Consider the following 25,365-nt stretch of genomic DNA (forward strand, 5'->3'; position numbering starts at 1 on the left):
AAACATATTTATAGGGAATAAAACGAAATCATTTTGTATCAAATTTATTAGCATTATTCAATTAAGAATCAAAACAAGCAAATTAAACCGTACATTGTATAATTGCGAATAAAATAATTTCATTATTAATACTTTCTATAGCAATATAACACTGATTAGATACAATAAAAATATATTGTCTGATGCACTTAGATATTACTTTCTATTTTAAGCCTTAAATTAAAATTCATTGAGTAAAAGTTAAAACAATAAAATACTTCGTTCTAAACTTGACTAGTAATTAATGATGAAGAGATTCAGTTCTAAAAAGTATTGCATGAATTCCTATAGATAAAATCATATAACAATAAAATTCAGCTAAATTTTTACTTAACAAATATAAATCATTAACTTAAAACCTAGATAATCACTCAATAAGCATAGCCTGTTAAAATAATCTAGATAAAAAAAATGAACACAGACACAAAAATAATACTGTTTAAAATAGGTAAGTTTGGTAATTCACCTTCAACCAATCAAATGAATCAAATCTACTTAAAAAAATTGTCTTTATTTCTTTAGTCTCATTGTTTAATAGACCTTATATTTTAATTCTATTCGGACGTGGGCAATAATTTTTTTTAAAGGATGACCTAATAACGTCATTAAAAACGATTGGATATTTTAGTATAGATTATAAATTTATTTATACCAATTCACCAGAGTGTAAATATTAATAAAACCTAAATCTACAAATCGCTATATCTACCCGTAGCGCAGGAATGTATAAAAATATAATTGATGATCCATCACAGACTACATTTTGTCAACTCTACTTATATTTATCGATTACATAGTTAATCTAATCCAAAAACTAAAACAGTCTTATGACGCTTAACTAAGCCTGTCTCTTTCATCGCATAATTAGAAAGAGACAGTGCGTAGTTAAGTTAAAATAGTGAAATAAAACTGATTTAGTTATGTGTTCAAAACATTGATAAAGGAAATGAGGTCTTGTGCGTAAAATTTGGCAAAGGCTTGGCTATTATAATATATGTATTATTGTGACATATATTACTACGATTGCATTCGCAAAATGACGCCAACCAAATTAAATACACGACATTATTGATAAGTTAATATATATTAAGATAAAATAATTAAAACAAATTTTCCCTCTACGAATTTATAATCTAAGTTTCATTTTGGGACTAATCACAGTTTATCGCTAAGCGAAGGCGTTGAGATAAAAAATCGCCTGAATTTTATTTTCTATTGAAGGCCATGAAGCTAAATGTACATAGTACATAAAGCAAGGTTTGAATATTAAATCAATCAACTTACACTACCTTAGCCAATAGAGATCAAATTATAGTCGAACCAAATCGTGACAGAGTTAAAAGTTTCATATGATTTTCTGATCTACCGCCATTAAATGTTTGGACTGTAATTTGTATATGAAAGTACATGTTTTTATTTAATAAATCTGTCTAATTTAGAGCCTCTATACGCAAACAAGGGATGTTAAGACTCGATTAATTGACAAGAAAATATTTTAATTATTTCATATTTAGTCGAAAGTCGTCACATAAAAATCCCGAAATCTTTTGAGTCAAAACAGTAAATTCAGTAGGAACTGCTGTAATAGACATCTCTATCCGAATTCCGTCACCTCCATGCTCGACGAGTTGGCGTTGAGGGTCCTGTGGTTTCCGAATGTCATCTGTTTGCAAGTATACGGAAGCAGCGTACGCGTCCGCTACTGTACGAACAAACGTATACGTTAATGCGTACGTATATAATATAAACTAAATAGCAATAGACAATATACATAACACAGACAATAGAGAAAAGATGAATACAATTGAAAGACAAAAGCCTCGCGCTATAAGAAATTAAAAAATAGAATTTCTTAATAGTTTTAATATTCTGATCGTGATACATACACATCAACTACATTTATGAGGAAAAATATTTAAAACGTAGCGCTACACTGAAAGCTAAGTCATAGATGCGATAAAAACGTGAGAGATAATCTACGAAGCTATTAATATCACACAGACAAGTTAGTTACGAGGCAAAATGTGAATTAAGATTCAGATGAATGTTTTCAAGATACTAATATTCTCCCATTAATACGAAAACACTAAAATGAACTACTTGAAGACGATACTATTAAAAAAACAATTATCAGAATTTTAAATATATAACAGTGCAATCACACAAAACAAGTGTATGAACTAAACTACAAAATAATATGACGATAAGAATCCAAAATTTAACTTCACAAAAACAAAGACTTGAATCTTACAATAAATAGAACCAATTGTGATAAATTAATTCTAGATCTGACATTTAGCTAGAATAATAAAAGTGAAGACTATAAATAGTGCTCAAAGGAAAGTCCAGAAAATACAAAACCTTTGATAACGAATGTATTCGATTTTAGCGGACTATTGCTAAGCGTAATGTTAGTAATGACAAGTGGTGAAGCGGCGACGGCGTGCGCAAGCTAGTTCGGGGTTTTGATACTTACCCTAACATTGTGGCCAATAATTCGAGAGCATTGTGTATTGTAATACAAATTTTGGAAAATCAAAATAAATTGTGTTTGTGTGTGTATGTGTGGGAAAGTGTGTGTCTGTGTGTGTCGCTCACGGGTCGAGAAGAACTCTCCAGGCGCGCACTTCGCCGCCGCTGCAACACACTCAGATATTAAAACTAATTTGTTTAAAGGTTAATAATATTGTCGTATTTCTGTATGTAATTATTATTTTTAAATTGATAATTAGCAAAATATATGATTTTTTTATGAAATTTATTTGACAATGATGTATTCAAGCCTTTGAAACTACACCAAACAAAGTAGAATATATGAATTCTGAACCAAACTCAAATCTCACAAGTTCTGTTAAGAACGTTGTCACAGACAACAGATTACAATTGTTTTTAAAACGGGGCAAAGGGGCAGCTGGCCCGCCAGACTTTCAGTGACCACCGCCCATGGACATTTTCAAAAGGAGAGAATTCTAGTCGTGTTACTTCGAAAATACTGTATATTATATATGTTACTTAAGTTTTTCATACCAGAATTTTGAAAAATTTTCCCAAAGGACCAGGATGTCAAAAGTAAGGGACCTCACCTTCCAGCGGTATAAAGCGATCCGGTGGCACTGCAGGCGGCGAGTGCGTGAGGCAAGTCCGGCAGGGGGGCTGGTGGCGCTGCTGGCTTCAGCGAGGGACTCCAAAGACGCAAGGCCTGATCGCGCCCACAACTGGCGATCCACCCACCAGTGTTGTGGAGTCCCCCCACTCCGCAAATGCCGGTCACCCAGCCTTTGTGAGCGTTCATTACACTCTAACAAAATATATATACTATCATTAGATTTTTTTTTGTTTGATTAATGAGGCTTTATAGAGTTTGCAGCTAGTCCAAGTCTCATTCGCTCTTCATTTAACACACTCATACACACACACACACACACAAGTTTTATATACACAATAGATATTGCGTATATAAAACATAAATTAAAACTAGTATCTTGCTTTACTTACATGTACCAGCGTGTTATCAGAGAGCCTCCAGCACTTAAGACTGGAGTCCCTAGAAGCGCTGTACAGCAGTTCCCCCCCACTGGAGCTGTTTCGCAGCACCAGAGCCTGTACACCATCGTAGTGGGGCGGTTCCAGGAGACGGCGGTTGCTCGCTTCCCATACACCTGGAATGTACAAAAAGAAATTGTATTTGAAGAAACTATTCGATACAATTATAATTCTACCAAAGGTGACAGCATAGAATATTTGAGAAGAAAACTGTCGGTGATACAAATATTTATCAGAACTTTTTTACTTTAGGTGTTGTTCGTGCTAAAGCTTCCGTGTGGAAAAATAAATGAAATGTCTAGCTCGGAATGTGTGAAATAAATTGTAGTAACATTATCAGATTTATGGTATTTATGGATTTTTTAAAAACCTTACCTGGATTTTAAACCTATTCTGAACTAAAACAATAAGTCACCAAACCTAATAATAATGATGATTTAATTAGTTCCACTCACCATTAACGTGTGTCCAATCAAAGACGCGTACGCAGTGATCTTTAGAGCCCGTAGCGAGACGATCGCATTGGGGCAAAGACATTCGAACCATACACATTACAGGGGCTGTGTGGCCCGACCATGTCTTGTACACGCATTCCAGCCTGTAATTTTTATTTGATTATAAATATGTTTTATTAACGTACATTGTTAAGGATTACAGACCCGCAGAATGATTGTAGGACAGTCAATATATATAAAGGATTATGGTAATGAATATTAACCTATTTCAATCCATTCTGAGATAGACATCTTAATCCAAATATTGATAAAAGTGTGCCAATAACCAATCGACGGATTGTAATAACCATCTGTCGATAGACCTTTGTATGAAATTGACAGTTCAACTGTGCCAATATTCTAAGATTTTAACTTCATGATCAAATATGAGTGTATAGAGCGAAGAGATTGCATTCTATCCGTTGCCAAAAAGGAATTGTCTTCGTAGGATTTGGTTATTGCGATGCAGATAGAAGATCTATCGACTGTCACAACAGATCGTTTTCAATCGGAGATAGTGGATATATTGGGTTCGGGCGGACAATGAGTGCCCGTTTCATTTGCAAAAGAGTTTATATACAAACTAACTAATATGAAAATATTACCTGTGTAGATATAAGAATTAGCGTTAGATTAAAACAGATTACATGCTACTAATGATACATACATTCGTAAATCCCAAACACGTAATTTGTCTCCCGCTGCCGTGTAGAGTATTTGTGGTTCAGTCAACGCAATCGCTGTGATACTGGATTCAACGCTGCGAGTTAGGGCTTGGTTTGCACCCGCTGCGCCAGAAGACCTGGAAAATTACATCATTAACATCAGCTGATAGAATGAACAAGAGGGATTCAAGACTGATGAATACACATTCATAGAAAGAATGACGCTATCGCAATTCTCTTGTAATCAGAGCTGTAATAAATAACTATTTTTTTTACTGTTAGGGCCTGTTTCACAATGCATGGATAAAGTGCCAAATAGCTATGCAACACATAAATTATTCGAAAGATAAAAGTTCCAAATAAGATACTTCGAATTTCATGACGTATAGCGCTATCTGACAGTCGTGAAACGCAAAAATACTATTTATCCTACCAATAAGTAACAAATAGCTTATTTGGAACTTATCCGGACATTGTGAAACAGGCCCTTACACTAGTGGATTTGCTTTTGGGTAATAAAAGTTATCTAGTACAATAATCTGTCTTATTATTATATCACAGAGCAGAGAGAGATGTTACTACAGTCATAGAAAGGCGCGAAATTTACTACAGAACACGATAGATTTTATACAGGATAAATTATAGACAACTTATATTTTAACAATATCAATAGCATACAGTTTCATTTGTATTCAAAAACACTATGCGAAAATTCACCTAAACTAAATTTAAAATGTTTTAAAGTTAATTGCTATTACTGTAAGAAAATTTCTTTTGCGTGTCCATTGTTACAAAGGTATAGAGGCAGAAGTTATGTATGAAAAAAAATTGCCTTATAAATAAGACATAGACGCAGTTTACAGCTACTTTCATCAGCTCATAAAAAAGGTTTTAATGTAAATTTTTATTAAAAATTCTAGAGAATATAATGGTTCTATAACTATCAAGTTAAATATATACTCACCATAGAGTAGCCACTGGTGCGTTGCTCCTGGTATCAAAGAGTCTGACAGCGCATCCGGCTGCCGCGATAACCACCCTAGAGTCATGTCCGGTCACGCCCTGACCCGCGCTGAGGGCGTTGACACCGAACCCACACCACGCCCGCCACGCCTCCCTACCCACGTTCAAATCCCAACCGCGGACTGTGCGATCTAAGTCATAAATAATTATGATTATTATTAAAACGTTTTTTATAAATATTACTATAACATTTTCTACTTTTGCCATTGCAGTCATCATTATATATCTTATATACTCTTTTATAATAAAATCTGCCCTGTTATAAAATATTGTATTGCATTATTAGCCTCTACTAGCTAATTCTGAGACAGGCTCAGCAAGCACGGATTGAAAAGGTTCCTAAAATACCGCGAAAATATTTGTATTGATGAGTTACGAACATACTACCAGTACTTCCTCAATCCAATTAAAAACCTAATTCTACTAATGAAACGTAGAGTAACTATCGCAAATTACTTACCTACTCCTCCACTATATAGAGCATTAGGCACTGCTGCAAGAGCCGAGACAGCCCCAACGTGACCCTCCGCCACGTGGGTACATTGCAGCCATGTCCCTCCCCCCATTGCACATGTGCTTAGGCGTTGCTGAAATGAGTATACGTTTCATTAATATTGATAAAAATATCATATTATTTTTGTGTAAAATTTAAAGAGGCTTTGCATTAAAACATTGTAAATATGTAACAGAATATTTTCAATATAGCTTACATAGATATGTAGTGAAAAAAATGCGTTCACCGCGTACACTGCATAAACTAGTGCCAATAGTGCAAAGTTGTTCTACAATTTTATAGAGTACATGAATATCGATATTGTCTGACTATTTATGTTATAAAAATAACTATTTACGTGTTAAAATATGCAATAATAACTCCGGTACAAACAAGGCGACATTTTTCGTATTTATTGTTATGTATAAAGAAAATTTGTGACTCAAAAACATCGGTCCTGACTAAGAGACAGAGGCTTTATTTAAAATAATATACACACACACACAGATATATATATATATAATGGTCTTACATAAATAAAAGTTTAATTATTTTGTGCTACGTAAAGAGTTGGTGACACAGTCAGAATCCAGTTCCTATTATTTTTAATTTCGTGTTTAACAAAAACCTCTACATTATGTATGTGTTAAACTCAAATGTCTACAACCAACATTAATTTGTGTTTTTACTTAAATAATCTTTACCTTTAGAGAGAGAACTTTTACGGTTCCAGTAGGCGCCTGCTCAGAGGCGACTCCAGCCAGTCTTTGGAATACGTCTTCATCGCGCGCCCGTCTCGCTGCACTGGGTGACGCCGGTGGAGTGTTCTCAGACGCTCCACTCGCATCTCTATATCCATTATACGTTATTTTTATAGATTCCACTTGGGTTTGTCTCCACTGATCTCGTTTATTTAGATTGTACAGGATTTTTAAGACTTGACGCATCAACATATTGAGATAATTGTGAAACTTCCCCGAACTTTACAGGGGGTCTAGTCAAGACAGATTAACAGTAGTGTATGTAGAAAGTCGAAAACTAAATTTGTATGAAAATGACAACTAGTGTCGACAGTTGGTACCAACTACTAGTTTCTCATTTTCATACAAATTTAGTTTTCGACTTTCTACATACACTACTGTTAAGCCGTATTGACTAGACCCCCAGGATTTGTTCTTAAGTGATACTACGTTGGTATTCACGATTCAGAAAAACATTTAAAATATCTAGCTGTTTTAAGAAAACACTTTGCTAACGGATTGACGCTATGTATTATTGTAAACTTATAATTATTTAAACATAATTTTATATTTATCCGACGTTTGTGACTGTGACCACGCACGCTGTAAAGCACGCGAAACGTCGGATAAATTTAAAATTATGTTTAAATAATTATAAGTTTACAATAATACATAGCTTCAATCCGTTAAAAAAGTGTTTTCTTTAAATGTGTAAAAGTTATGTTAATAAAAGACAATAAATAATAAATAACAATAAATCTAGCTGTATTGGAATAGAATGTTTATAAGGCGACACAATCGCGATGGCTTAAATATCATCATTTAAGATCAGTGGATACAAACTCTTAGAAAAGATTCAAATTCAAGATTAGTTACAACTCCCATTTGTACAATACGTGTTTCAACGATTTTGCAAAAATATCTCGACAAACCAAACTTTATAATTAAGATCCCTTTCCTAAGCCAATCATAGCATGAGTTTAATTTTGTTACTTTTAAAGCTACACATGCAATAAAACAAAAAAATATCAGGCAGTAGACAAAGCGTTGAATGGGTTAGTTACAATAACATGATTATGGACATATTTTGACGAGATTTCAGTGATAGAATATGAATTAAATTAGCTAATTGTAAGGAAAGCTTATTTTTTAATGGACCATGATGACGTTGTGATGGCTATAAATAGCAATAAAATTGTACTTACTTAAACTGTTGTATAGGTATAAAGAAATCTCCTTCGTTTTTTCTTGTTTATTTAGAGCATACTAAGTGGAGCTGTCAAACTACATTTAAATATTTTATTTACATAAAATATGCCTCATAAATCATGTATACAGTGCATCATGCAAGGAAGCAAACAACACATACTTTTGCATATACTTTATTTACATTGTTGTCATATACGACCTCCTTACATTTAATGGCTTCTCTTTAATAAACAAATTAAACCGTAACTGAAAAATCTTAGTTAAAAATAAGCACGTGTTTTCATAAATAGCAGTAAAAAATTTACAACGCATTTACAAATAACCCAGTTAACAAAAAACCTTCGATCAGCACCAATATATTCATAATTAAACTAGAGTTAGTTATAACCAAAAGTAAAACATCATAATTATTTACTTAATATTCGAACTTTGGTTAATAAAATAGAAGATAATAGAACAAAACTATTATTTATCATTAGATTTGCTTAAATTCCTTTATGGGCAAGCTATATTTGCTATAAGTGGCTTCAAGTCTTGCAGTGGTGTCGTCAGTCCTCCACTATCGAAAGGTCGGTGAGAAGGCTGTAAGTACCGAGTTTGTGAACAGATATACCCACTACACCCCGCCTACAAACTGTGTATGTGTGTATATGCAAGATTTGTTCTCTGTCGCTCTTTCATTTTTCGCGAAACTTTTTCAACATTTATGTCAATCACTTCACAAAATAGTTGAGTGTATCACAAATTTGGTAATCACACTACAACCACGATTTATTGACATTAATATATGTATAATTCTTATGAGATAAACATCATTAACATGGATGTCGTAACCAACTAGATAAATATGCTATTGTCATCGAATCAAGTAATTTGCCTAGCCGTTTGATCAACTGGCTGAACATTGTTCAGGCCGTTAATTGAACGGCTAATTGGCTGCGAAATGTACTCAAGAAAACTGCCGTAAAAGAATTATCAACTCAATTCTGACCCTTAAAACACGGTACAGGAGGTAAGCGCTTCAAAAATCTTGCATACACATACCAGTGCCTACAGCAGTCATATAAGAAAATTATTTGAGGAAAAATCTATTTTGTTTTTTTTTTTTTCATTTAGGTAACTTAATGTACTAAGTGTACGTGAACGTCAAAAATAAAAAGAAATAAACATTAATTAAATGCTTCTAATTTTACTTTTACGGAAAAGAAGAACTGGCAATAAACTCTCCACCACTATTTTTAATCGCCAAGGTTTTTCTTTTACACAACGTTTGTAAGGAGCTGCAACCACTACACCATGTTCCATATGACATATTGAGTAATAAAGAATAGTAAAATAAAATATTAGATACAACATTTGTGAAATGGATGACTTTTCACTTACTAATTAACATGAAGTTAAGAAAAGATTTTTTTTTAATTATTTCGTAAGTAATCATGGCCTGCATCTTTCTATGTCAGTATTTAATCAGTAGTACAGTGATAGGATGTGTCCGAAAATATAATTGAATTGTAATTAGTTTTTTATCAAGTGATCAAAAAAATTACGATATGTCATATTTTAAATAAAACTTTCTTCATACGTATAAATACAATATACATACATTGATGTTACGATCGCATATATAAGTAAATCAGTGGCGCTACAACCTCCTTAGGTCTTGGCCTAAAATTTCTAAATCTGTTTGCTCATTTTTGAATCTAATAGGCAAGTAGCTGATCAGCCTCCAGTGCCTGACACACGTCGTCGACTTTTTGGGTCCTTCACCGTTCCAGCAAATATTAAATGCGCACATAGAAAGAAAGTCCATTGCCGTGCTCAGCCAGGGATCGACCCTACGACCTCAAGTATGAGAGTCGCACGCTAAAGCCACTAGGCCAACACTGCTCGTCATCGCATATATATGTCCTTTAAAGAATTGTTAATGTAGTTCCCGCAGACGAAGATATATTTTTTTTAATTGTATATTTGATTTATAATATTGTATATGAGTCTGTGAAATTAACACTTATAATATCACAAATAATTTTCTTATATCCCATCAAACATAGCACATTAACCCAAGCGAGTATCATGCAGGCGAAAGGTAGTGGGCATCACTAACTACTACATGCTTACATCTACGACAATAGAATCTAAAATCTAATCCAATAAAATCAAAGTTAAAAAATGTGCAACAAAACTAAAATATTTTTATCAGCCAGTAAAAATTGAATCAAATAAAAAGTGGTAAATAGTTACTTACAAAGAAGCTGGTTTCGCTAATGAGTGCTGTCTTCTGATTGGTCGAGGGCTTTCGGGTGGCGCTCGGCGATTGGCTACTGGAGATGACAACTGTGAGTTGATTGGTTGTAGTCCTCTGGAATTTACAACATAGTTTAATGCTATTGTACGTGTATGCTTTTTAAGCAGGAAGAACAATATTTCGCAGCCCTTTTTTTGCAACAGTGTCAGCAGCAAGTTATAAACAAACAAAATACATATCTTTAAATTTACGCCTCGAGGAAAGGATCAAAATTAAACATAAATTTAAGTTCGTGTGGAAACTAGCGATGTCATACCCAAAATAATTTGGTAATAACTTGACTTAAAAATTAAGTTGTGCATATATATATATAATTATATATATTTATACATATTGTTAAAGTTATTGAAATAATCTAAACGAAAATCTATACAAACCGTATAATAATTCTGACACAAAGCCACGGTCAATTATTTTATGAAAAAATCTTCAAAATTTCTTCTTGTGACTATTATAAAGGATGTTTATTTTACCTGAGACTACCAGGCGCACTGGGAACTCTGCTGAGTGGCACTGGTTTGGGAGAAGTCGGTTCCACCAACGACTGTGTCATCGGGTCTACGTTCTCATCCCGACTGTATACACCTAAGTCTCTGAGACGAACGGACCCACGACGTACACTAAAATACATAATACTTATTTATAAATATATTATTAATTATAATAAAAAAAGCTAAAAATGTTAATAACAATACTGGTAAACGATATGTATGATTTTTTTAAACTAATTATTAACACTTCGTTACATTACAATATAAACATTGAATTCGACTCTTTTTTCTCACTCTCTCTCAATTGGCTTCAGATACTCTCTCCCTTTTCTTCAAGAAAAACGCTGCCGAACTTCGTGACGTTCCGTAAAAATTTTTTTAATACAGTTGCTCAGAAAGTGGCATATTGCAGGGAGGTATAGCGTTCGGAAAGTGGGCTATTACACACTCGTGCTTTTTCTTTGCCATTCCCGCACTCGTGCGTTTTCTTTGCCAACTGTCAAAACAATGTGTATTAAAAAGAAAAAACCAACCACGAAGGTTTTATTAAAAAGATTCATAGAAGTTTTTATGATATATGATTTCTAAATATTATAATAATTGGATTCAATAAGTTCGGTTAGGTTTCTTCTCATTTCATATCAATTAAAAAAATATTAAAAAGAATTTTATAATATATGCAAATACGTATTTTTAAAAAGTTTACGAATAATTGGTTCAATAAGTTAGGTTAGGTTTATTTTATTTCATATCAATAAAAAAATGATTAAAAAGAAAAAACAAGCTTTGCTCATATTCTTTGCGGTTGGCGCCATTTTCCAAAAATGTTCTTTCGAGTTGAGTTATTTGTTGCACAAAATGAGTAATTTCGGCGATATTTTATTTGAATGAATACCACCCGAACGCAGTATAATTGCACAAAATGCTTTGGAGAACAATTTACCGGAAACATATAAGTCGCTACATATCTATGTGCAACGAATTTATTCCGTAGAGAGAAGAGAAAAAAAGCAAATAGTTTAATTAAATTGCTTAATTTTTTCGCAACTGTATTAAAAATAGTCGTTCAGTACACGTGCGGTACCGTCATTGCAACTTGTTCCGACTGTCAACCCTCACCTTCGGCTGCGCCTCGGCTCGGGTAGACATTCGTCGGAACTCGTTGCAATGACAGGCTTTCCGCACTTGTAATGAAATGTACTATACCCTCATACGTCTTACGAAGATTTACTTCAACAATATTTAATAAACTCACATCACAAAAGAATACTATACTTACGTGTTTCTTTGGAATGGTGAATTATCATCAGGCGGAGAGGCCGGCGCAGTGTTTGTTTCCCTCACACCGAGCACTGGAGGGCGAGTGTCTAATAGCGAGCTGAAAAACATTAATTATATCAAACTACCAGTATGTTTCAAAAATAAGTGAAAAAATCACTATCAAAGGTTTTTAATAAAAAATTTGATTGAATTTTATAAATACAAAATCGTAAAAATTCTAATACGAACAGCTTGCCACTGTATAAATATTTTTTTTAATAGCTAACACACTTCTTCTCTTAGTTTCATACAAACTGTGTGTATCCGGCTCGAAGGACCATGTTAGAAATACTTACTAATTAGCATAACAACAAAGTTGTTTAGTGATATTATTTTAAAGATTATGTTTGAGAATAGTAATGTTGCTAAATATTTTATTTTTATAGAAAAAAACTCATTTGTGTTTCAATAAAAAAAGTTAAAACCATTTATATTACCTGTCAACAGGTGAGACAGATCTTGTAGAAGTACCAGAAGAGACATGAGCTAACAAAGCAGCAAAAGCCTGCGAATTGTTCCACGGATTCAAGTTATTTTCGTCAGCGGCACGCAATGCACTTGCTGTTTGTTCACATTTCTCTTCCACCTGTAACAGTATGAAGATCAGATTGAGTCATAGTCATGGGTATATTAAAACCAATTTTTCCAACCTAATTAATTGTGATTAATTAATTAATAAGATTCTTGCACCAGCGAATAATCGCGTTGTCATAAGTAATTTCTCGTCCCGCAATAATTCGATAAACCTCAAAAAAGTTATGTTTTTCATGTTCTCTTACCTCAGCAAGTCTAGCCCGGGTATCGAGAAGAGTCTTGCCATTTCTTGCCGATTCATGGGCGTGTTGTAAGGCCACAGCCGCCAATCTCTCTAACGTGTACCTTGCCGCCTCACACTCTATCTGTTCCAGCACTCGCGGCAGCTCGTTTTCTTCGTTCTCTTCCTGTTAACGAAATAAGACTTTCATGTAAATCGACGTCGCGATGGAAAATGTGTAACAATATATTCGAAGTCGTCAATTTGTCGAATTAATGAATATCCCTAAGATAATTGGGTATTTGGAAGCTGCATCCAGGATAAAACCTTCCCTCGGTAAAATAATATGGGCTGTCTCGATGTCGCGTGTCAGAACAAGGACTAGACTAAGACTAGCACTATTAATGATGGTGTGTTTCTAATACAAGCATTACATAATAATTGTAATAAGTAAAGTTGGACGGTATACGATGAAATAGTGAGTGCGTTTCTAAATTACGTATAAGTTTATAATGTTCTTTTTTTTTACTCAGGATTTGAGCACTATAGGGGGCAGGGGGAATTTTCTTATTTGGTGAATACGTCAACAGTAATTATTAACTTTTTACATATATTACCCCCCCCCATACTTGAAAACGAAAAGCATTTTCGAGGATTCCTAAAAATATTAATACAGGACAAAAGAGAGGGGGGTGTGTGTGTGTGTGTGTGTGTGTGTGTCTGGAAATTTCAGTAAATCTGCTATATATGCTGCGTAATACTTGAACGGCCCTATGTATGTCGGTCTAAGAATAAATTGTCTTACCTCAATCTGCATTATCTGCGACTGTGTTTCCGCAATAGCTCCTCTTAGATAGGCGAGCAACGCCTTCGAATCTGGGTCATTGACTTGTGAGGCTCCAACGGCGTCTCTCTGTTTAAGCTGGTGTTCCAGGGTCACTTCTAACTCAGCTAACGTGGTGCGAGCTGCACAGGCGCGGGATAACCAGCATTCCAGACGCGACCACAGTTCACGCCCTGTCATACGGGCTTTGCCCCGACTGCGATCTGAATTTAATGAGTAAAGATAAATAACTCAATTGTATACAAAGTAGGAGTTTCCTTCGGTATTTTCAATAAAGGACCGCTGTTAGCATTTTGATGTGAAACATCTATAGCCGCACGTAAAACCGATTTCTGGCGTGGCGACGCATGCCGTGGCGACGCGTCGCCACGCTATATGATATACAGTCTAAATGCAGTAATAAATTTCACATTAAAAATATTTAATGAAAATAATGTTTATTCAACAAATAGTCATCGTTATCTGGAAAAAAATCGTAATATTTTATTTTATCATTATAACATATTAAGTCCTATCACAGTTTGTTCTTTTCTGCATATTACTTTTACAAAATAATGTCGATGTTTCACATCTGCCAGGCGTCCCGTGACGGCTCACATTTTTAATTTTCACCTTTATTTCCTTGTATTAAGGTACAAAACATAAAAATCTCTTAACGAAATCTTCAATAAAATGGTTTTTTTTACCAGGAAAAGTTTTGTTAGATTTCAGCTTATAAGTATACGTACATATTACGTAGATAGCGACTGATACAATCACCTAGTTGGAAAAAGTAGGACAAATGATATTCAGAGATTCTGTATATCTATTATTATAAAATAGTACAATAATCACCATGGAGTCGCCCAGCTGCCCTACTGCTGAGTCTATCCCTGTGCCCGCGACGGAGGAGTGACACCTCTTCTTGCTTTCTTTTCAACACCTGACAAATAAAAAATATTTTATTTATACAATATTTCAGTCACACACATCTTAAAAAAACAAAAATAAATAAAATAAATCAGTGGCGCTACAACCGCTTTAGGTCTTGGCCTCAGATTTCTGAATCTGTTTCATGATCATTTTTAAATCTAATAGGCAAGTTGGTGATCAGAGAAGTCGTCGACTTTTTGGGTCTAAGACATGTCGGTTTCCTCACGATGTTTTTCTTCACCGTTCAAGCAAATGTTAAATGCGCACATAAAAAGAAAGTCCATTGGTGCACAGCCAGGATCGAACCTATGACTTCAGGTTTGAGAGTCGCACGCTGAATCCACTAGACTGACACTGCTCTTAAAAAACACAATTATCACTTATAATATTAACTAGGAGTTAAGTTCCATTTTAAAAGTTCCCCTGATAAAACACCGAAATATCTGAGACTGGCAAGTGTATTTCAAAATAAATCATGCGCAAGACTTGCTATTTTGCTTTACTTGCTTTCGTCCCTTTCTATCGAATCGTGTTTATAGTGAGATGAAAAGAGACGAGTATTGTTACAACCGTTATACTGATTAAATTAGAAAAGGTTATTATTACACACCTGTTCTTTTAATTTCGTTTCTGCTTCTAAGTTCCTTATTAAGTTGGCATTTTTTCGAGATTCTTTTCGTAGCTGGGCGACCTGAAAGTAAAATAAATAATAGTGTTTAGTTATTTGACAAATGGCAATAAAATTAAACCATTACAGAGCATAAAGATTAATTACTTCTTTGGCTCTAGCTGCTTCTGCTTGGGCGTGTCTCTTTGATTCCATCCTCATCCTTTGTACTAGTTTCACCTGAAAATAAGGGAAAGTAAAATAAAATCAATGGAATTGCGTAGGCGCCACTGGCCACACTAACAAAATACCTACAAAACTGAATTCTAGAAATTTATTATTTACTTAAATTACACGCCCGTAGTTTTACGTATGCGTGCGTGTCTAGCGACCACTGATACTTGTCGATTACGAGAAAAAGAGAGTTCCTACTAATTCCTAAGATAAAAATATATAGACAAAAGTAGGAAAATAATATTTAATGTACAACAAATTTAATTGTTTTAAAATTCTATTTTTCAAAATTATTTTCTTGCTATAATTATATATTTTTGTAAATTGTATAGAAAATAGAAGTCGTTGTTTTGCAGGGAGCATTTTTATCAGCCCCGATACTAAATAAAAAATACACTCAGTTTACAAACTGACTAAAATATAATCCATACAATCTACATTCAAATTAAATTTTAGTTTTACATACATTTTTATGGCGATAGTTTTTACTTTATGCCAGTTTCAAGTAAAGAGTGTCCATGGGCGGCGGTATCACTTAACAGGTGAGCCTCCTGCCCGTTTGCCCCCTGTTCTATAAATCTTATTATATATATTTCTTGTGTGCGTGTGTATGTGACTGAACTCCTCCTAAACGACTGGACCAATTTTGATGAAATTTTTTGTGTGTGTTCGTGGAGATTCGAAAATGGTTTAGATTCACAATTTTGTCCGCTGGACAATGTCTTTTTTAATTAATTAGTAGTTGTTGATTTTGGAATGTTTTACATTGGATCCGACAGACAGGCGTTACCATCGCACTGTCAAATTTTAAATAATATTCGAATTTTAATTTTAGTCTGTCCCGACAGTTAGCGCTGCGATCAAATTAAAAAAAAGTTTTGTTATCATTGTGTTATTGTAGACCATGTGCTGGATCGTTAGATATTGTCATAACATTTGAATAATAATTTTCATCAAAATGGTCCAGAATGTTTTAGCTTATTAAAAAAAGTTTGAAATTTTCAAATTAAAGACGTATAGACAGGACAACGTCTGTCGGATCCGCTAGTATATATATATAAAAAAAGAATTTTACATACTTTATCTCGCTTCAAATTCTGCAGTTCGTTCCGTAGAGTGTGAATCTGGTGTGCGGTGTGTTGTTGGGATTTCTGGAGTCTGGCGTGTTCCCTTTGAGCTGCTTGAAGTCGCCTCAACTCTCGCGACATACTGGACACTCGTCTTTCGTATTCTTCTTTCACACGTTTGAGTTTATCACTGGGCTGGGATGACTGAGAAGCTGAAATCAAATAAATTAGAGATTTATTGTATAATAAAAATAATACATAAAATCTTCGTCTTAACTAACATTATCCGATTGCGAAAAATGAAATAATTTCAAGATTGTCATCAATTAACTGGTAAAATCAATTATCAATTAAATATAAAAATAACCATATTTTCATCCACAAAACATATCATTCGAGCTTAATACAATTTTGGCCAGTTTACTTCAATGTTAATGCATTTGTGCATCGCTTTCACTTGTAGTGAAACAAAACAGCGCAGCTAGTGGATGCTTTAAAAAAATACTCTATATAGAATACCTCGATAGAAAAAAATACTCAACTAAGTCAGAAAAAATGCATTAATTTAATTATGCCTTACATCATAAATCTTTGCACTCATCATCTTTTGTAGTCCTCGATATCTCTGATTCACTCATATTAAAACCTTTAATTCCGAAAAAATTTTTTACCCAAAGATGCAAGGACTTTATCCCTCTCCTCTCCTGTAGCTTTGATCTGCTGATGCAAATGGTCCAGTCTTTGTTCGTAATGCGTACGCAGCGCGGCCAATCGCCTTTGAGATGCCTCCAATTGGTCCACTAAACGAGCCTTCGTGTCGATATCTTCACTCAATGCCGCCAGCTGAGCCGTAAGGAGTTGTTGACCTGAAGGAGAAAGAGTAATAAGATTAAGGCCGGCAACGTAACTGCGCGATGACACAGAGCTGGCTGATATTAAATTGGTATTGTCTTTTATTAACATAATATTTACACAAACGAACTTTTACAAAACGTCGGTTAAATTTAAAATTACGTTTAAATAATTATAAGTTTACAATAATACATAACTTTAAAAAAGTGTTTTTCTAAAAATTAAAATTAAGCCTATTGCGTTAAATTTGATTATTTAACGCAAAAGGCAAATATTCGAAATCATAAAATTAACTACGGGATATATGTATGTCATATTTATGCAGACTTACATTATACATGGTTTTTGGAACTACTACAATTATTATATATTTTAGGGAAACATCAAAAATACTAAAGATATAGCCAAAGACAGAAGAAGAGAGGAAAGTATACCTTATTCGGGTGTGTGTACGTTAGGCTATACTTGAAGGTATGTGTGTGTTCTCATAATACATATTATTAAGCTATTCTAAATACTTTTAAACATATTTCGTAATAGTTTCGTCGAGGCTATTTAAGTCCGGGCGCGATACACAACTCAGATTTTTACATAGTATTATTGTGAGTAACGTGAAACATAGCAAATCCTTTTAATCGGATATGAACAACACACAATGTTTCGAGTGGATAACAGTAGTGATCATAATCGAAGAATTTTTTTATTTTAATATTTAAAAATTTCGTGTTTATATGCGTTACGGAATTATATAAAATCCATCTCTAGTAAGTTTTACCTTAGAAATTTCTTTAGACTAACCTTTCATCTCATTGTCCTCTTCAGAATCACTCTCCTCTTCTTCTGAGGGTTCAGAATCACCAGCACTTTCGCCTTCAGCTCTTTCCCTCTCCCCAAAAGGCTCTGGCACTTCTGTTAATTTACGTTGGAATTCTAGTTCACCCATACTACGTGCTAACAACTCTTTCTCCTGTGAAAATGGCAATTTATTAATATCTCCGAGATTATATTTATACTTTTAATGCAATAAAAACCTTATTGTAGATACTTTTTAATATAAAGAATATTGTGAAGATTTGATTATGAATAATAGTATTGTTTTTCAAGTGAAACTTCTTTAGGCGCATGAGGATAAAATTTTTACGGATGAACCGTCACAAAGATGTGCAACGTTTTTGTGGAAGAATGAAAGGGTTGAAAGGTACTTCTTAAGGCCAACACTGCTCATATGTAAAAACGTATTGAGATTTTGTATATCAGACTAATACAAAGTAAGCCTATCATCGTTTTAAATCTGCTCATCATTTTACTGGAAATTATATAAGATGATGACGGGTTTTAAATTTCGTTGGCCGTAATAAAGCTACGTACTGACTGAGTACATTTTTTTTACAACATCGGGAATTATTCCTTTCTTTGGTCGTCATTAAATATCACTGAGACAGAAATGACGGGATTTGGTGCCTTTACCAAAAAAGGGTACTTACACAGATACCTAGAAAGAATGAGACAATAGAAATATAAATGTATGTAAAATTAAAAACATTATTATTGTTATATAAATACCCACACACACATCCACATACACACCATCACGTACACACCCACACTTTTACACAATTACACAACACAACCAATTTAGGCTTAATTAATTAAATTTAATCAGTTAGTTAATTGTATTAAATACTTTGTTTGTTTGTTCCCTTTTGTAAATCTTTTTGTTATATAATGTATTCCATCTGTGGCTATGTTCTCGGTGTATTTGTTTGCTATTATATGTAATTTGTGTTAGCTGTAGGAGTACAAAATAAATAAATAAATACAGACCTTATAAAGTTCTCGTTTCGCATCGTCAATTATGGTAGAAGTATCGAGAACAGAAGAATCATGTCTGGTCCTTGCTTCGCGTCGTCTGCTTGCTTCGTACAAGGCATTTGCTTCCATCAACTGAGCCCGAAGATCTTCTATCTCCGATACGTAACCCTAAAGAACCGAAAAAAATATGATTCTGGACATTTAAAAACTAGTGTTAAATAAAACACTTTTTTACTTAAAATTATTAACAGACTTAAATTATGCCAGAACATTTTTTTTATTACAATCTGTCTACTAAGATCTATACCTCTTAATGTAAAAAACCCACGAAAAAGGGCCCATGAGCGATTGGCTCATTCTATCCTAAGTACCTTAAAAAACAACCCCTCTCTAAACCTACCTGCACTAACGCCGTAAGATTGCACTCAGAAGCGTCAGGGTTGCCCTCTTTCGGTCCCCAAGCTCCCAAGGCCTTTTCAGCCAGCAGTTCACTATTCCTAGCAGACAGCTTGTCTACAGTCCCCTGCAGGGCATGCAGTCTTCGTCGTAGAGATTCGATTTCGTTATGCAAAATTGCATTCTCTTGAACCACGTCACTCCAGCCTTCTTCTCCATTTTCGGATATGATGCGTTTGCCCTTAAAATGAATTACAAGTATAGAAAATCTTCATTTGTAATGAATTTTATTTCAAGTGTTTGAATAATTGTGTGTAAAAGTGTGTGGCCACGAATGGCTCCACCAACATGTGAATGTTGTACTATTCTTGATGCCACTTGCCTAGTGAGAAGATTGAAAAGAAAAACCATTCGATTTTAGTAAGTTAAGCCTTAAGTGGAACAAATAGTACACAACAACGGTGTCCCCTTAATTGAGTACTGTTACATTTATGTTAAACTAGCCGGTCCCGCCCGCTTCGCTGGTCGAATTTTCAAAGGAAATAAAGTAAATTTTATTCATATTTTTTTTATTCATTTTTTTTTTGCTTTTTTGTTAATTTTTATTTTTTTCTGTAATTTTTATTTTCGGTTTATCATAAAATTAATTAGGTTATATAAAAACAAATGAAATTAATTAAATAAAAAAAAACCATTGACTTTAACCTTTTCTATTTAAACAGTAAAAAAATAATCATTTGGAGTCTGTTGAAGTTACAGTTTGGAAACATAAATTTAACATTCTCACACCCACCCCCGCAATCCCTGATGGAAATAGAATTTCGTAAAATCCTATTTGAGATGATTTCTGCATGACGATTAAAAGATTACTACCAAAGTCTATAGAGGTTACAATTTGGAAATAGAAATTTCACATTTTAACACCCACTACCGCAATCTTTTTCGGCGGTGGGTTGTTGTAAAATCCGCTCTTAAATCATTTCTGCATCACATATAGACGACTCTAGCTAAATTTGGAGTCTGTAGGAGCTACGCCTTAAAAAATAAAAATTTTCATTGTTAAACCACCCCCGCAACCTACTGTGGGGTGAGCTACCGAAAAATTTGTTCATAGACTATTTCTACATCTCTTACAAAAGATTCCTACCAAATTTGGAATTTATAGGAGCTACAGTTTAAAAACGGGAATTGTTCATTGTTAACGCCCCCGCAATCCCCTTGGGGGGATGAATTTCTTAAAATCCGTTTTTAGTTGACCTTTACATAACGAAAGTAATATTCCTACCAAGTTTCACATTTCTAAGTCCTATAGTTCCCGAGATTTCGTGATGAGTAACTATAGAAATTGGAATTCTTAGCTGAATGTAAAAGAACATTATCCGTTTAGTAAACTCCGTTGCCATGAAAACAAAAGAATCAAGAGAAAACGCTTGCAATTAGCGGGATAAATGTTCATAAAAGTAAAACAGCAATAAAAAAATGAAGGAACGTTAGAATTCGAAAAATAGCCACAAACCATCTAGGAAAAATTTCGCATCGAATAGTGGTAGTTTCATGTCGATACGATCAGTGGTTTAGGCGTGAAAGAGCCTCAAACGAAGACCATTTTCATTATATATATAGATATAGTCTTTAGTCTTAACATAGGCTAGATCTTAATGCTAAATGATGACTCAGGACAGAGATAAATTATATAAGAAAAGATTTTAAAACATTAATAGAATTTGGAAATACCGCTGTCTATTGCAAATGTCATGTGTCAAATGTCAACATTATTTCTGTCATCTCTTAACTTAGGACGCAATATGCCGCGCTTGTGTAATTCATATTGTACTGTAATCTTTATTTAAATACTTAACCGTGTGAACATTGTGAAAGCTTTGTGTCACAACAATTATTGGGAGCTGGAAATCTTCACTTGCAATAGCAGTACCAACTTCAATATTGAGTATAAAAAAACAGTAGTACCAGCTATTAACTGTACTAATAAATAATTTATAGGTACTCTTCTATAATAGTATACCAAGGGATGTGGGTTGTCAAATAATACATTTAAGAAAATTATAAAACATAAGCGCTCTATGAAAGCTTATGATAATATATCGGATTACCTAGCATACAAGGAAGCTTGGAATAAAAAATTAATAGGCGGTAGAGTTGATAATTCAAAGTGATCATGTGATTCAACTGAATGAATGAATTTTGATTTTGACTACTTCTTTCTAAACTAAACATAGCGTGGATGTTTTTTATAGAACATGGGGCAAACAGGCAGGCGGCATGATGTTAAGTGACACCGTCACCTATAGACACTCTCAATGCCAGAGGGCTCGCGAGTGCGTTGCCAGACTTTTATTGAAGTTGGGATGACTATTACTAGCGCTGGTCTCAAACTACGATATTTATCACAATCATAAAGTAATATACCAGTACACATTTACATACATTTTTATTTAATATGTGTTCTATATGTACATATTTTTTTCTTACTCTAAACAATTGTATTAACTTAAAATACCTGTTTATATTCAGTCAGCTCCAATTGGAGCCTGGCAACTTCTTGTCGCAGTTGGTGAATGGTCCTCGAAGTCAGGTCCTGGTTGACCACACATCTGTTCTTTATGTTTCTGGCCCTGTTTGCGTATTTTAACGTATTCAACGTCTCCATAAAGTCGCGATCGCTGGGTGATACGCAGGCTATCATAACTGTGTTGCTATTACCTGGAAAGTAAGACGTAAATTTGAAGAAAGAAACAAGTGTTTTGTTTCTTTGATATATATTGTTTTTTATTATTATTAAGACGAGTATCTTAAGTGTTTCATACGGGTAAAATAATATCTATCATAACTGTGTTGCTATTACCTGGAAAGTAACACGAAAATTTCAAGAAAGAAACAAGTGTTTTGTTTCTTTGATATATATTGTTTTTTATTATTATTAAGACGAGTATCTTAAGTGTTTCATACGGGTAAAATAATATCTATCATAACTGTGTTGCTATTACCTGGAAAGTAACACGAAAATTTCAAGAAAGAAACAAGTGTTTTGTTTCTTTGATATATATTGTTTTTTATTATTATTAAGACGAGTATCTTAAGTGTTTCATACGGGTAAAATAATATCTATCATAACTGTGTTGCTATTACCTGGAAAGTAAGACGTAAATTTGAAGAAAGAAACAAGTGTTTTGTTTCTTTGATATATATTGTTTTTTATTATTATTAAGACGAGTATCTTAAGTGTTTCATACGGGTAAAATAATATCTATCATAACTGTGTTGCTATTACCTGGAAAGTAACACGAAAATTTCAAGAAAGAAACAAGTGTTTTGTTTCTTTGATATATATTGTTTTTTATTATTATTAAGACGAGTATCTTAAGTGTTTCATACGGGTAAAATAATATCTATCATAACTGTGTTGCTATTACCTGGAAAGTAACACGAAAATTTCAAGAAAGAAACAAGTGTTTTGTTTCTTTGATATATATTGTTTTTTATTATTATTAAGACGAGTATCTTAAGTGTTTCATACGGGTAAAATAATATCTATCATAACTGTGTTGCTATTACCTGGAAAGTAACACGAAAATTTCAAGAAAGAAACAAGTGTTTTGTTTCTTTGATATATATTGTTTTTTATTATTATTAAGACGAGTATCTTAAGTGTTTCATACGGGTAAAATAATATCTATCATAACTGTGTTGCTATTACCTGGAAAGTAACACGAAAATTTCAAGAAAGAAACAAGTGTTTTGTTTCTTTGATATATATTGTTTTTTATTATTATTAAGACGAGTATCTTAAGTGTTTCATACGGGTAAAATAATATCTATCATAACTGTGTTGCTATTACCTGGAAAGTAACACGAAAGTTTAAAGAAAGAAAAAGTGATTTGTTTTTTTACATATGTTGTTTTTTATTATTATTCAGACGAGTATCTTAAGTGTTTAATACGGGTAAAATAATATATATCATAACTGTGTTGCTATTACCTGGAAAGTAACACGAACGTTTAAAGAAAGAAAAAATATTTTGTTTCTTTGACATATGTTCCTTTTTACTATTATTAAGACGAGTATTTTAAATGTTACATAAGGTTATAGTAATGAAGTTCTGAGAATCCTATTTTACTACATATACTAAAAAAGTATAACCATAGATTAAACGAAGAAAATAACATGATTGTCGTTGAAAATCGATAGCATACATATATCATGGATATCGTAGTAATTCAAATTACTATATAATTATAAGTATAGATCTTCGATTTTCCTTGCTGCATAAACATATAAAAAAACAATAAATGAAATTGACTTTACACAAAAGACCCAGGAACCCATTAAACTATTCAAGCACTGATAAAGTTAGTACCTCCAAGAGAATCCTGCAGAAGCCTCGTCAGTTTAGAGTCCCGATATGGTACATGCATGACTTTGCGGGACTTGTCTCCCAATGCTGATATGACGTTCCCCAGCGCCAGAAGACCACAGTTTATTGATATACCTTCACGGGCTCGTTCTCCTGTAGCTCCTGCAATATTAAAGAAGAAGTAAGACTCACGAATGGTTGCAGCTCCTTACAAACATTGTGTAAACAACTTGGCGACTAAAAAGAGTGGCGGAGAGTTTATTGCCAGTTCTTCTCTTCCGTTCTACGCTCTTGATTTGAGAACTGACAGTAAATGTAAATTCACAATTAATTTAATATTACGATCATAAGTGAACTTGTTTACCTATATGAATAAAGATATTTTTGTTTGTTTGTTTGAATAATGATCAAACTATAAAAAAAATATATTTTATAGACACAACAATAATTACATGTTGAGAATATAACATAATCCTAAGAAATTGGTTATAAGTAGTATTTTTAAGTATTCAAATGTCCTTTCTACAGGCGCAGAGCTAAGAATATTTAAGGGAAAAAATTAAAATGTTATTATTAGGAGGGTATTAACTTAATTAAACGGAGACAAGAGGTGAATCAAATGCTTAGTTTTAATAATTCACTTTATACCTGTCCTTTTCAATCGTTCTGAACCAGCTAGATCCACGAAATGGAACTTAGCGGTCAACGTCTCATACTGCTCGGGAGCATCGCCATCTGTCTCCATCTCTTTCACACCTTCGTGATCTGCTAGTCTTCTCTGTCTTAGGAGAAGTGTGAAAACCGCATGAGATCTTGATGATGATGAATTCATGTTCGTTGCTGCTGTGGTGCGAGCTAACGCGCCGGCTCTGAGTGCTCCTAGGGCTTCCTTGGCGCCTCTGACTGCTCGAATGGACGCTCCAACTATTCTTACCCCACCGCAACCATCTTCTGTTATTTTTAAATTACCCTGAAATGTGTTAGTTTATATGAGGGAACTGTAATTCAGTCGACGTGTATTTGCATGTTGTTCCTACGAGAATGTAAGTGCGTGCTCCTATTTCACATCTCTCTCTCATTAGTTTTTATAAATTATCAACTATTAATTACTTAGGATGTCATGTAGAACATGGTGAAAAGGCTGCAGCTTACAAACATTGTGTAAAACAAAAAGCTTGGCCAATTTACGTCG

The 25,365-nt window shown here is 33.7% G+C and overlaps 1 protein-coding gene across 3 annotated transcripts in view; it reads right to left on the reverse strand.

Moving 5' to 3' along the window:
• Positions 1–907: 907 nt before the first annotated feature.
• LOC110995735 (kinesin-like protein KIF21A) overlaps positions 908–25,365 on the reverse strand; it is a 58,725-nt gene continuing 34,267 nt past the window's right edge. For 2 of the 3 annotated variants that reach the window (XM_045632524.1, XM_045632526.1), the window contains exons 5-30: positions 24,822–25,143; positions 24,177–24,335; positions 22,319–22,521; positions 19,805–20,041; positions 19,417–19,572; positions 18,391–18,559; positions 17,412–17,606; positions 16,753–16,952; positions 15,608–15,679; positions 15,443–15,523; positions 14,755–14,842; positions 13,882–14,123; positions 13,102–13,263; positions 12,760–12,908; positions 12,282–12,380; positions 10,985–11,131; positions 10,452–10,565; positions 6,962–7,106; positions 6,225–6,351; positions 5,706–5,895; positions 4,744–4,878; positions 4,038–4,180; positions 3,535–3,698; positions 3,123–3,337; positions 2,516–2,676; positions 908–1,741 (exon numbers count right to left, since the gene is read on the reverse strand). In XM_045632524.1, the coding sequence (XP_045488480.1) occupies positions 2,634–2,676; positions 3,123–3,337; positions 3,535–3,698; positions 4,038–4,180; positions 4,744–4,878; positions 5,706–5,895; positions 6,225–6,351; positions 6,962–7,106; positions 10,452–10,565; positions 10,985–11,131; positions 12,282–12,380; positions 12,760–12,908; positions 13,102–13,263; positions 13,882–14,123; positions 14,755–14,842; positions 15,443–15,523; positions 15,608–15,679; positions 16,753–16,952; positions 17,412–17,606; positions 18,391–18,559; positions 19,417–19,572; positions 19,805–20,041; positions 22,319–22,521; positions 24,177–24,335; positions 24,822–25,143 (3,957 nt within the window). In that variant the 3' untranslated portion in view covers positions 908–1,741; positions 2,516–2,633. The remainder of the gene's footprint in view (positions 1,742–2,515; positions 2,677–3,122; positions 3,338–3,534; positions 3,699–4,037; positions 4,181–4,743; positions 4,879–5,705; positions 5,896–6,224; positions 6,352–6,961; positions 7,107–10,451; positions 10,566–10,984; positions 11,132–12,281; positions 12,381–12,759; positions 12,909–13,101; positions 13,264–13,881; positions 14,124–14,754; positions 14,843–15,442; positions 15,524–15,607; positions 15,680–16,752; positions 16,953–17,411; positions 17,607–18,390; positions 18,560–19,416; positions 19,573–19,804; positions 20,042–22,318; positions 22,522–24,176; positions 24,336–24,821; positions 25,144–25,365) is intronic. The other variant, XM_045632525.1, reaches the window with a different exon arrangement.

This window comes from Pieris rapae, chromosome 20 (assembly GCF_905147795.1).
Source record: "Pieris rapae chromosome 20, ilPieRapa1.1, whole genome shotgun sequence".
NCBI lineage: Eukaryota > Metazoa > Arthropoda > Insecta > Lepidoptera > Pieridae > Pieris > Pieris rapae.